General features: G+C 43.5%; 1 protein-coding gene across 9 annotated transcripts in view; it reads right to left on the bottom strand.

Annotated features, from left to right (window-relative positions):
* Positions 1–2298: 2298 nt before the first annotated feature.
* The window catches only part of CDC123 (cell division cycle 123), a 47566-nt gene continuing 35970 nt past the window's right edge, over positions 2299–13894 (bottom strand). For all 9 annotated transcript variants that reach the window (XM_083464211.1, XM_083464213.1, XM_083464206.1 and 6 more), the window contains 2 exons: positions 8753–8890; positions 2299–4602 (listed from right to left, as the gene is read on the bottom strand). In XM_083464211.1, coding sequence (XP_083320337.1) covers positions 4570–4602; positions 8753–8890 — 171 coding nt within the window. In that variant the 3' untranslated portion in view covers positions 2299–4569. The remainder of the gene's footprint in view (positions 4603–8752; positions 8891–13894) is intronic.

Here is a 13894-nt window from a genome sequence, read left to right on the forward strand (position 1 = left end):
GTTCAAGCCAAGCCAGATGAGATGGAAATGGCAACAACATATTTTACTTTCGGTACAAGTGCTCAAAATCACATTGATTTTGTGACTCTGTATTGTGATAGTGCTCAGTAATCCTGGATACCTGTTGGGTCCCAGCTGACATTTTGCAGTTCCTTTTCTCTGCCACCTCAAGTAGAATATTTTGAATGGCAGAAGGAGATTACATGCACCCACAGAAGCTTCTCCTGTAAGTGATATATAATTTCAAGCTTCAGGCAGGGCTGGCATGTCGCTGTAGCAAAGGTGTGCAGTCCATCGGTACCTGCCAATAATTGTTTAAAAGTCAAACAAAAATGTTGGCATGTGCAGATAAGTGTGCTAGATGCTTGGGTGGGGTGGCAGCAAAAGCAGAAAAGCATGCTAATAAGGATTCTCTAAAACTGATCATGTGTAAAAGCCCCAGGACTTTACAGAGCATGGCACTGGCGACAGTCTTTGAAGCCGATCCCAGGTTGAAAACCACAGGTGTGACAGATTGCTTGGATCCACTTCCACCAACTAGATCAACCTACTGACAAGGAAACCCACCTAACTGGGTGGAATCTACAAACATATAAAAACCGTTTTGAAAATGCTTTTTTAAAAGCATTTTAAAAAATACATTGAATTTTCCATAAGGCTCACCATCGCCATCTAGTGTCAAATTGCTTATTGCAATTAAAACACACTTAAATTTTTTTCTTTGCAGCTGTATAGCTGAGTCCCTGGTTCAGAGAGAAAGGCTATCAGTCTCCTAAGGAGCAGACACCTAAAGCTTTGCCATTACCCTGAAGGGTCTATAAGTGGACTGCACTGTCATTTTGGGAAACCAGCAAAGGTCAGCTGACATAGAGTGTCAGCTGGTTCCACTGCCACAGCAGTATTTGTCTCCAGGTCTCTTATCTCTAAGCTTAGGAAGTGAGCATCCCATAAGGGGCAAGAGCTAGAGCTGCTACAGCAGCTCTGGTTTGTGACTCCTGGTCTATAAGCACAACTTCACAAAAGCTGCAGGTTTCTTGCCAACTTAAAATTGTTTATTATTATTACAAGATTGTGGTTGACTGTGTCGACCACAGCAAACTATGGCAAGTTCTTAAAGAAATGGGAGTGCCGGATCACCTCATTTGTATCCTAAGAAATCTCTATGTGGTACAAGAAGCTAGTTAGAACTGGATATGGAACAACTGATTGGTTCAAAATTGGGAAAGGAGTACAACAAGGCTGTATATTGTCTCCCTGCTTATTTAACTTATATGCAGAACTCATCATGCGAAAGGCTGGGCTGGATGAATCCCTAGCCGGAATTAACATTGCCAGAAGAAATATCAACAACTTCAGATATGCAGATGACACAACCTTGATGATAGAAAGTGAGGAGGAATTAAAGAACCTTTTATTGAGGGTGAAAGAAGAGAGCGCAAAATATGGTCTGAAGCTCAACATCAAAAAAACGAAGATCATGGCCACTGGGCCCATCACCTCCTGGCAAATAGAAGAGGAAGAAATGGAGGCAGTGAGAGATTTTACTTTCTTGGGCTCCATGATCACTGCAGATGGTGACAGCAGCCACGAAATTAAAAGACGCCTGCTCCTTGGGAGAAAAGCAATGACAAATCTAGACAGCATCTTAATAAGCAGAGACATCAGCTTGCCGACAAAGGTCCATATAGTTAAAGCTATGGTTTTCCCAGTGGTGATGTATGGAAATGAGAGCTGGACCATAAAGAAGGCTGATTGCCGAAGAATAGATGCTTTTGAATTATGGTGCTGGAGGAGACTCTTAAGAGTCCCATGGACTGCAAGAAGATCAAACCTCTCCATTCTGAAGGAAATTAACCCTGAGTGCTCACTGGAAGGACAGATCCTGAAGCTGAGGCTCCAAGACTTTGGCCACCTCATGAGATGAAAAGACTCCCTGGAAAAGACCCTGATGTTGGGAAAGATGGAGGGCACAAGGAGAAGGGGACGACAGAGGACGAGATGGTTGGACAGTGTTCTCAAAGCTACCAGCATGAGTTTGACCAAACTGCGGGAGGCAGTGGAAGACAGGAGCACCTGGCGTGCTCCAGTCCAGGGGGTCACGAAGAGTTGGACATGACTAAACAACTAAACAACAACAACAACATTATTACAAGCCCTCCTCACCTCCTGCAAAAGCTCACTCAAAATTGAAAGGGAAGTGGTGAGGTATGACTAAACACTGAATCTGCTATTTTTCCGGGTATGAAATGGCTGTGCCAAAATAACTGGTATCAAGAAAAGCTCTATAAAACAAAGCTGTTTCCACAGAATTTACTGTTTTATTTTGACAGTCACATGAAAAAGCAGACACATGTCAGGTGTACCAATAGAGCCCTATGCAGCTGAAACCAAGGTGCCCGAAGGGACTGCCTGCCTGACATCACATGGCCTGGCTGCTCCCCCCCCCCCTTCTGGGGCAAAGTGGGTGGCAACCAGCAAGAGGCCCTTCTCAGCTGTGGCCTCTGGCATCCCCTCCTCAGGGAAGCTTGCTCAGGACCTACCTTTTCATACATTTTTACATTCTTAAGCTGATAAGGCTTTTACTGTGTCCTTCACTTTACTTCATAATTTGCTTATTGCTGTTTCAATGTTTTGTGTTGCTTTTCCTGTGGTGAGCCACCCTAGAAGAGCATATGCCAAGGGTGGTTATCTGGACAGCCTGGACAGCTCAGTTGGTTAGAGCATGGGACAGCTGCATATGCCTACACTGCAGGAGGTTGGATTAGATGACCCTCAGGGTCCCTTCCAACGCTACAATTCCCTCAGTTCACGGCCTGATTCTCTCTCTCTCTCTCTCTCTCTCTCACACACACACACACACACACACACACTCCAACAACGATTTCCCCACCACCACCATTTTTGTGGTGGTGGTGGCAAAATAATAATGTAGACCCAGGGCTGGGGTGGGTGGAATCCAGCACCCTGATAAAGATGCAAATAATCCCCTTGCTGGTCCCAGGCCAGTCATTGGAGGGGGAAACGGCCCCTTTTCTTCAGCTCATCTGCCGGATCAGCCGTGGGCAGGGGGTGTGGTGGGTCTGAGGCTGGGTGGAGAGTGGGTGCACATACCTTTGACCACAGACACTGCTGCCCCGCTGCCCCCAGAAGCTTGGCTCTGGGTGAATGTGGCCCTTTGGCCAAAAAAGGCCAGACCGTTCTGAAGGACAGGACAGGACATGAAGAAAATAATCATAATATTTCCATTTATTTCCACAACTGGAAACTCTCCTCACCAGCCACCGAAGTGGAAAGGGGAAAAACCTCATCTTGGTGAACCATGGCCCTGCTGCAAGGGCCAAAAGCAGCAGGGCCTGGGCTAGTGGGAAGAAAGCCGAGCTGACTCACACCAAAGGCAGCAAACTACTTACGGGAGAAACTCCCTCTCAGGTCAATGGGTTTGGTCGCTTCCCATCTCTCAAGTCATAGGAGCCCTCTGCTCTAGCCACCTTCCGGGCAAAACAGGAAAACTCTTTGGGACTTAAGGTCAGCACATTGCTACAGTGGCTGCCAGTTTCGTATTCAGAAGGTCTGCCTGTGTGTGCTACCAGTCCCAGTATAGAGGTGTTAATTTTAGTTTATAAAACCCTGAATCACTTAGGAACAGGTTACCTTCAAGATCACCTTGCCCCCCTATGCCTTAGGCCTGATTTGAACATTCAACAAATGGGAGTTGCTGGCAGTGCCCATTTCTAAGGCATGAAACTACCAACAACAGGGCTTTCACTGTGATCATGCCAGCTTTGTAGAACATGGCTCCACTGACAATTAGCCAGGCACTTTTTCTATTTCAGATGCTGAAACCTTTTGTCAACTGACATATTATTTGTTTTGCTTGTAGCACTGTTATAACGAAGGGGTTTTACACATTGTATTTATGATGATTTTTTTGGGATTTGATATATATTTTGTTCACTGCTTAGATATTTATGAACAAGTGGCCAATAAACTAGAATACAGTGGTACCTTGGTTTGCGAACTTAATCCGTTCTGGAAGTCCGTTCTTAAACCAAAGTGTTCTTAAACCAAGGTGTGCTTTCCCATAGCAGCGGGAAACTCAATTTACAAATGGAACACACTCAATAGGAAGCAAAGCATGTTCTTATTCCAAGGCAAAGATCACAAACCTACTTCTGGGTTTGCAGCATTCTTAATCCAAGTTGTTCATAAACTAAGCTGTTCTTAAACCACTGTACCACTGCATAAATAAATAGTTTTAGAGGATAGCACTACAGCAAAAAACAACAACAACAGTTCTCTTGGTTGTAGCGAGTTGTGAAATAAAAAGTTGTCATCAAGAGAAAGGGGAGACCCAGCAGTGTTAAGCGAGAACCAGCTGTCTCCCTTGTAATACTGCAAAGTCAGCTTAAAACAGATTTATTCAATGAGTGCCCACACAAGATCAGAATCATCACGGGGTTGTGGGAATAATATTAAAGAGCTAATGTTTTCAGAGCTTGTGGTGTCAAAAATGCTATCTTTCCCCATGAAGTTGTGGCCTTGTTTCTTATTCCAATTTCATCCCACGTTTCATGATTCTTCATCATCTTGCTGATTTCGTTTCTGTTAGGATAACCAAGAAAAATGAAATTATATTGAATTCAATGCCACAACTATTTTCCAGAGGAGACAGTCATGCAATTGACAAATACAACCCATTTCCCACTGCCTCTATTCCCCGAGGGAGAGAAGAGGGCAGGAGAGCTGAAACAGATGGAAGGAGAGCAAAAGAGCCCTTGGGCAAGAGCAAGCTGCCCCTTCCCCTGGCTGCCTGCCTGGGCAGGGAGGAAAAGGCTAAGGAAAAAAGCGGTGGCTGAAGGAGGGAATGGCCTGTCCACTTTTGGTTCTGATCCTGCCCACCACCAGCATGTGGCCCCCAAAGGAGCACAGCTCTCTAGAGGGGTGGGGGGAAGGTTTCTCATCCCCCTTCTAAAGCCACAGAGACAGGAGTATTTGGACACGTTACTTTTAATTTTTTTGCATAATTCAATATTAGCAATGCTCACTAAAATCTACATAATTCAAGAGAGGAGAATCAATTGTCAGAAAGAACTAACATCAAAGGGCTTTTTAAAAAAGACTAAATAAAGACCTCTCTTTTAAAGCAGGGAACTGCAGGGGAATAGAACACTAATAATAGTGACTTCCTGGTTAAGTGACATCACACTCTTCCATGCTCTTCCATGCTCAATCTAACACTCTCTTCCTCTTCTTCCTGAACTGATGGATGCATCATTAAATGCACATGCTGTTTAGTGACCCACTCTCCCCACCCCCGCCACCCCCCACAGCATGTTCTGCAGGGACATAATGAATAGTTCAGTTGAGATTGCTAATGCATCAATGGACTTGTCGGGTTAATCCAGCAGTTGCATGGAATGGCCTGTCCCAATTTTCATAATGTGACCTTAATAACAAAGGTCACTTTGTAACTCAGCTCCAGTCCTTTCAACTCTTATGAAAGCACTGGGGGAAAAGATCAGCAGGGAAGCTTGCAGCTTTTTGATAACCCCACAAGCTACCTTCACAAGCTTTGGAACTAAAGATTTCATGATCTATAGGCTGACACATCGGAGGCTTTTAAGCTAAACCCTGTGTTCTACCACTAAGAGATCTTCTGTAAAGCCCGAAGGCATGTCCTGTTATTAGATCAAGACTAGATTTAACAAGTGTACAGTACAAAATATACAACCTTAAGTAAATGGATGTTCTTTTGGAACAATACTTCAGATGGATAAATTTCTTTTGGATTAGATAATATCACCCCACCTCCACCTGCAACCACCAACGACTGAACAACAAGAAAGCACTCAATGAAATGCTTTTGATAAGATTTCACTCAATGCTGTTGCCAATTGTTATTTAGCCTTTTCCTTCTGCCTGAGGAGTGATATGATTAACCTTGTTAGAAGGGCAGGAAATTGACTGATTAAAAATGAAAACCTCAATGTCTTCCACTGTGTGATCAATATGCCTAATTTGCTGAGAAAAGCTGGAAACCAGTTACCAAATAGCCAGACTAGGCTTGCAGTCATTCTAAGCACAGAGTCACAAAGTAGTTTTTGAGACTTGAAAGTAGTTTGAGGAAAACTTAAGGGTAGGGTTGCCATACATCCAGGAATTCCCAGACATGTCCTCTTTGGGGGATCCTACATGCCCCCCCGGGGAGAATTTTACATTTTAAAGCAAATGTCTTGGATTTGGGTTTTTTTTAAAAAAAAAAGAAGTGTGTGGGCAGCTCTGGCTCAGGCTCAGGCATAAGCAGCTTGGGCTCGGCAGCAGCAAAGGGGCTATCAGGCGATTGCCCTTGAAATGTGGCAACCCTACTTAAGCATAAACACACATACATTCTCCCAACTTGCCCCTGGAAAGACAGCTTATGAATGGGTTTTTTGGGGAAACAATCAAATTATATCCCCATATTATCTCCCTTGAAGAGGCAAAAGTAGGTGAACCCTCCTTCAAATCACATTCACCTCTAAGGAAAATCTAAAGTGTTTCTCTAATGTGATTAAGTAATACAGTTTCTATTTTTTTATTCGCAGCCAAGAAGTAACAATGCTGTACAAGGGGAGAGAGTGGTGGGGAAGAGTATAAAGTTTGTAACCTCATAAAAACAAAAACCACAGGAGAAATGTCATTTTCAGCATCTCAGTCTGTATCAGACCAAAAACAACTCCCTATAATATGTATTTGAAGTATCTCAAGGGCTGTCACATGGAAGAGGGAACAAGCTTGTTTTCTCCTGCCCATGGCTTCACGTTACAAGGAAGGAGACTCCGACTCAACACCAGGAAGAACTTTCTGGCAGCAAGAGCCGTTTGACAGTGGAAGGGTCTCCCTCTGGAGATCGTGGATTCTCCTTCCTTGGAGCTTTTTAAACAGTGGCTGGATAGCCAGATGTCTTGGGAGCTTTAGCTGAGATTCCTGCAGTGCAGGGGGTTGGACTAGATGACCCTTGGGGTCCCTCCCACCTCTACGATTCTATGTTTTGTTTTACTTATTTACTTGATTTTATCCTTAATTTTATTCTGTGAATCACCCTGAGATCTTATGATGAAGGGCGGTATAGAAATCTAACAAACAAACAAAAATAGCCCTCGCTTTTTTGCTGCTGCATCACACTGCTGACTCAGGTTAAGCTTGTGTTCTACTAAGACCCCCAGGTCCTTTTCACATGTACTACTGGCGATCCAGGTGTCCCGCATCTAAAAATTCAGGACTATCCAAATAAACAGATTGGCAATAGTTATGGAATTCTCCTTCACTATATGAAACAATGGCCACAAGGATTAGACGGTTTCAAAAAAGGAACTGGATACAAAGAGGTTAAGTCTGTCAACTGTTTTTAGACATTGTAGTAAACAGAACCTCCAGATACTGAGACATATACTTGAGGCTGGAGACAATCAAGAGGGGAGGGCTGTCACTTTCAAACTACGCTTGTGACCTTGCAAAGGCCTCCAGCCAGACACAGGAGGAAACAGAATGCTGGATGGGATGGGCTTGACTCTGTAAGGAAATGTGCCTTTGCAGCAGCTTAATGAACACCACTTCAGAACTGTTGCTCTGAAATGTAGCCTTAATATATTCATAATCATTTAAGTAGGCATTTAAAGACTCCATTCCTGGCTACAAAAACGCCAGCAAATTGTGGGTTCTAAATATGTATCCCTTTATTGAAATGGGCTACTAAAACCTATAGGACTCCTATATACAAAGATGGTATATAGTGACTATTTGCATTTGTCATTTTTCCTGATCATCATGGTGGTTTTTTTTTTAAAAAAAGTTTGGAAACACTGGATGGCACAATTCAGATAAAAGTGCTGGAGAGATAAAAATAAAGTCTGTCCAGAGCTTAGGATCTACTTTTGGATTGTGAACCTAAAATTTAAAATGTCAAGGCACCCAACATCTCTGCAGCAACTGGGTGGGAGAAGTTGCGCTTGCCAAAATTCTTCCCTCTACACAAAATGACTCTTTCCCTTATTACACCAAGCAACCAGTACTAAAAAGACCAGGAAAGGCAGAATCTAAATGAAAACAGAGAGACCCTGTAAGAGTTTACCAAATATATGATGGAATATAAAAATTCACCTAGAAACTGATATACCTTATTGGTCCAAATATAAGCCACACTTTCCCCCCAAATTCGGGCTGTGAAAAGTTAAAGTGCGGCTTATATTCGTGACCTTACCACATGCCCCCCCCCCAAGAGCAGCCCGGGAGTGCGTGGCAGTGGCACGCAGCCCGCCTGCCCACTACTCCCAAGCCTCCCCCGGCCCCAGCATGGGGAGGTTGTGCCCGGAGTGCCAGGAGGCGGGCTGCACCCGCAAATAAGCCTTGAATTTTAAAGGTGTGGCTTATTTGCGTGTGCGTCTTATATTCGGGCCAATACGGTGCTGTAAAAAATAAAAGAGCTGAAAATAATTTTGATTGAGTCTCACATCTCTTGATCACTGAGCACCATGTGGAAATTAGTCTACAAATAACCTCAACAGATCGACCACCACCAACAAAACCATTGTATTATCTAATATGGCAAGCTTTACAAGAGTCTGTCCTGCCAGCTCATCAGGTGGGAAGGAGACCATCATGAGAAATGAAATGACACACACAGATGTGAACCAACCTCTGGACCAAATAAGTGCCTGTTTGCAGTTACCTTAGAAACTTAAAGATATGTTCCTCAGTTAGGAAACTTACTTACCAGTTTGAGCAGGTCAATTAATTTGTGAACATCTTCCCCAGTGGAAAGGTCTACAAAATCTTTGGGCAGCCTGTAGCTGAGATACGGGCTAGGCTGAACAGTTAGGCTGCTGTTTGTACAACGGAATGATGGATAGTCCTAATAAGGGGACGCAATAAGCAAGAGATGTCAATTTGAAATCACCATTGTGTGTACCTAATTAGCGCAGTATATTTCAAATAATTGACAACAACAAAAAAGCCTCAAAAGGATCACATTGGGAAGGATCACTCACTTGGTATTTCTACTTTATCAATGGCTTTTTAATACACATTTTAAATTGTATTCTCCAAATGTACATTGTATTAGGAAAAAGCCTCAAAATATTGTAGAAGAATTAGACATTTTTGAAGGACAAAAACAACTGAATTTCCAGGAGGGCCATTGGACGAATGGAGTTCACTGAGGTGGCCTGCTGGCAGGTTCTAGTACATAAATGCAGCTGCCTCCACAGCCTCTGTTGCCCTTTGTTTGGCAAGCTGGGTGAAGGTGGTCTTGGCCTAGGTGCCTTCAGTTGCCCCTTTTTCCTATTAGTGGGAATCAGTACTCTTGCTACATAAGCTCTCAAATACTGATAAAATAAAATGGAACTGGAAATATCAACAGTTCAGTTAGAAGACCCGATATTATAAAAGAAGCATCCACTAAGAATCAGATGACTGTTAAATGTACAGTGAGGAAGTTCATGCATAAAGGTGATGCTTGAAGACTGATGTTACACGTAGAGCCTTTTGTTTTGCCTGGAAAGTGCAAAAAAGCTCAGGGTGACGAGCAACTTGGAAAGCAGAGCTGTCACCAGGAAGGCCTTCTTCAGATTAATCTTGCCTTTCATTTCCAGCTCCCTGAAGTCCAGAACACCAGTGTATATATGCAGAAGTTCAAAGAGGAAATTTATGAAAGATACTCCCTCACAACTCCAGCTGCTCAAAATGTAGCAGTGAGAATGAAAGATCAAGGGCCCATTTTATTTGGCTGGAAGTGAACCTACTAAATTGTGAATGAAGAAGTGGCAAAAAAAGATCAGCTTCATTTGCAAGGATTTTTTTAAAAAATGTAGGTAGACACACAGATATAACACACTAACAATACTTGGACCTTTAGGTTTTGTATGTGCATGCACCCCATTAATCGACACCCTTACTGCTGAGTAGACATCAGAATACAAATAGATTTCCATTTCTTGGATACCAAGGGAAGTGGGCCATCTCTACATTAACGAATCAGTAGTCCCATCAGCCCCCTTCATGGATCACTGCCTTGCCGTGGCGAAGGGGCTTGAATAACTCAAAGAAGCTATGAACTACGCCGAGCAGGGCACCCAAGATGGACAGGTCATAGTGGAGAGTTTTGACCAAACGTGATCCACCTGGAGGAGGAACCGGCAAGCCACTCCAGTATCCCTGCCAAGAAAACTCCATGGACAAAGACAACAGGCATATAAAGTTATGACGCTGGAAGATGAGCCCCTCAGGTCGGAAGAAGTCCAACATGCTACTGAGGAAGAGCGGAGGACAAGTAGATTCAGAGCTGATGAAGCGGCTGGGCCAAAGCCTAAAGGTTGCTCAGTTGCGGACATGCCTGGAAGCAAAAGGAAAGTCCACTGCTGTAAAGAAAAATATTGCATAGGAACCTGGAATGTAAGAACCATGAACCTGGGTAAGTTGGATGTGGTCAAAAATGAGGTGGCAAGAATAAATATTGATATCCTGGGCATCAGTGAACTAAAATAGATAGGAATGGGCGAATTCAGTTTGGATGACCATCATATCTACTACTGCGGGCAAGAATCCCGTAAAAGAAATGGAGTGGCCCTCATAGTCAACAGAAGAGTGACGAAAGCTGTACTGGGATGCAATCTCAAAAATGATAGAATGATCTTGATATGAATCCAAGACAGACCTTTTAATATCACAGTAATCCAAGTTTATGCACCAACAACTGGTGCTGAAGAAACTGAAATTCACCAATTCTATGAAGACTTACAAGACCTTATAGAAGTGACACCAAAGAAGGATGTTCTTCTCATTATAGGGGATTGGAATGCTAAAGTAGGGAGTCAAGAGATAAAAGGAACAACTGGCAAGTTTGGCCTTGGAGATCAAAACAAAGCAGGGCAAAGGCTAATAGAATTCTGTCAAGAGAACAAGCTGGTCATCACAAACACTCTTTTCCAACAACACAAGAGACGACTCTACACATGGACATCACCAGATGGGCAGCATCGAAATCAGATTGATTATATTCTCTGCAGCCAAAGATGGAGAAGCTCTATACAGTCAGCAAAAACAAGATCTGGAGCTGACTGTGGCTCAGATCATCAGCTTCTTATAGCAAAATTCAAGCTTAAACTGAAGAAAGTAGGAAAAACCACTGGGCCGGTAAGATACAATCTAAGTCAAATCCCTTATGAATACGCAGTGGAAGTGAGGAACAGGTATAAGGATTTAGATTTGGAGGACAGAGTGCCTGAAGAACTATGGATGGAGGCTCACAACATTATACAGGAGGCAGCAACTAAAACCATCCCAATCAAAAGGAAATGCAAGAAAGCAAAGTGGCTGTCCAACAAGGCCTTACAAATAGTGGGGGAGAGAAGGCAAGCAAAATGCGAGGGAGATAGTGAAAGATACAGGAAATTGAACACACATTTCCAAAAAATAGCAAGGAGACACAAGAAGGCCTTGTTAAACAAGCAATGCAAAGAAATAGAGGAAAACAACAGAATGGGAAGAACCAGAGATCTGTTCAAAAAAATTGGAGATATGAAAGGAACATTTCATACAAATATTACCATAATAAAGGACAAAAGTGGTAAGGACCTAACAGAAGCAGAAGACATCAAGAAGAGGTGGCAAGAATACACAGAGGAAATATACCAGAAAGATAGGGATGTCTCGTACACCCCAGGTAGTGTGGTTGCTGACCTTGAGACAGACATCCTGGAGAGTGAAGTCAAATGGGCCTTAGAAAGCATTGCAAATAACAAGGCCAGTGGAAGTGATGATATTCCAGCTGAACTATTTAAAATTTTAAAAGATGATGCTGTTAAGGTGCTACTCTCAATATGCCAGCAAATTTGGAAAACTCAGCAGTGGCCAGAGGATTGGAGAAGATCAATATTCAACATCTTTATCAACTACTTGGATGATGGACTCAAGGGCATCCTGATCAAATTTGCAGATGACACCAAACTGGGAGGGGTGGCTAACACCCCAGAGGACAGGATCACACTTCAAAACGACCTTGACAGATTAGAGAACTGGGCCAAAACAAACAAGATGAAGTTTAACAGGGAGAAATGTAAAGTATTGCACTTGGGCAAAAAAAATGAGAGGCACAAATACAAGATGGGGGACACCTGGCTTGAGAGCAGTACAGGTGAAAAGGATCTAGGAGTCTTGGTTGACCACAAACTTGACATGAGCCAACACTGTGACGCGGCAGCTAAAAAAGCCAATGCAATTCTGGGCTGCATCAATAGGAGTATAGCATCTAGATCAAGGGAAGTAAGAGTGCCACTGTATTCTGCTCTGGTCAGACCTCACCTGGAGTACTGTGTCCAGTTCTGGGCACCACAGTTCAAGAAGGACACTGACAAACTGGAACGTGTCCAGAGGAGGGCAACCAAAATGGTCAAAGGCCTGGAAACGATGCCTTATGAGGAACGGCTAATGGAGCTGGGCATGTTTAGCCTGGAGAAGAGGAGGTTAAGGGGTGATATGATAGCCATGTTCAAATATATAAAAGGATGTCCTATAGAGGAGGGAGAAAGGTTGTTTTCTGCTGCTCCAGAGAAGCGGACACGGAGCAATGGATCCAAACTACAAGAAAGAAGATTCCACCTAAACATTAGGAAGAACTTCCTGACAGTAAGAGCTGTTCGACAGTGGAATTTGCTGCCAAGGAGTGTGGTGGAGTCTCCTTCTTTGGAGGTCTTTAAGCAGAGGCTTGACAACCATATGTCAGGAGTGCTCTGATGGTGTTTCCTGCTTGGCGGGGGTTGGACTCGATGGCCCTTGTGGTCTATTCCAACTCTATGATTCTATGAAACTATGGCAAGTTCTTAAAGAAAAGGGAGTGCCTGATCACTTCATCTTTCTCCTGAGAAATCTCTATGTGGGACAAGAAGCTACAGTTAGAACTGGATATGGAACAACTGATTGGTTCAAAATTGGGAAAGGAGTACGGCAAGGCTGTATATTGTCTCCCTGCTTATTTAACTTGTATGCAGAATTCATCATGCAAAAGGCTGGCCTGGATGAATCTCAAACTGGTATTAAGATTGCCGGAAGAAATATCAACAACCTCAGATATGCAGATGACACAACCTTGATGGCAGAAAGTGAGGAGGAATTAAAAAAACCTTTTAATGAGGGTAAAAGAGGAGAGCGCAAAATATGGTCTGAAGCTCAACATAAAAAAAAAACAAGATCATGGCCACTGGTCCCATCACCTCCTGGCAAATAGAAGGGGAAGAAATGGAGGCAGTGAGAGATTTTTCTTTCTTGGGCTCCATGATCACTGCAGATGGTGACAGCAGCCACGAAATTAAAAGACGCCTGCTTCTTGGGAGAAAAGCAATGACAAACCTAGACAGCATCTTAGAAAGCAGAGATATCACCTTGCTGACAAAGGTCCGTAGAGTTAAAGCTATGGTTTTCCCAGTAGTGATGTATGGAAGTGAGAGATGGACCATAAAGAAGGCTAATTGCCGAAGAATTGATGCTTTTGAATTATGGTGCTGGAGGAGACTCTTGAGAGTCCCATGCAAGAAGATCCATCCATTCTTAAGGAAATCAGCCCTGAGTGCTCAATGGAAGGACAGATCCTGAAGCTGAGACTCCAAGACTTTGGCCACCTCATGAGATGAAAAGACTCCCTGGAAAAGAACCTGATGTTGGGAGAGATGGAGGGCACAAGGAGAAGGGGACGACAGAGGACGAGATGGTGGGACAGTGTTCTCAAAGCTACCAGCATGAGTTTGACCAAACTACGGGAGGCAGTGGAAGACAGGAGTGCCTGGTGTGCTCTGGTCCATGGGGTCAACAACAACAACAGTCCCATCAGCGCATACACCTGGAACTGGTAATGCAGCAAGATGGC

This window comes from Podarcis liolepis (genome assembly GCF_965112155.1).
Source record: "Podarcis liolepis genome assembly, chromosome: 10".
In the NCBI taxonomy this organism is placed as follows: Eukaryota; Metazoa; Chordata; class Lepidosauria; order Squamata; family Lacertidae; genus Podarcis; species Podarcis liolepis.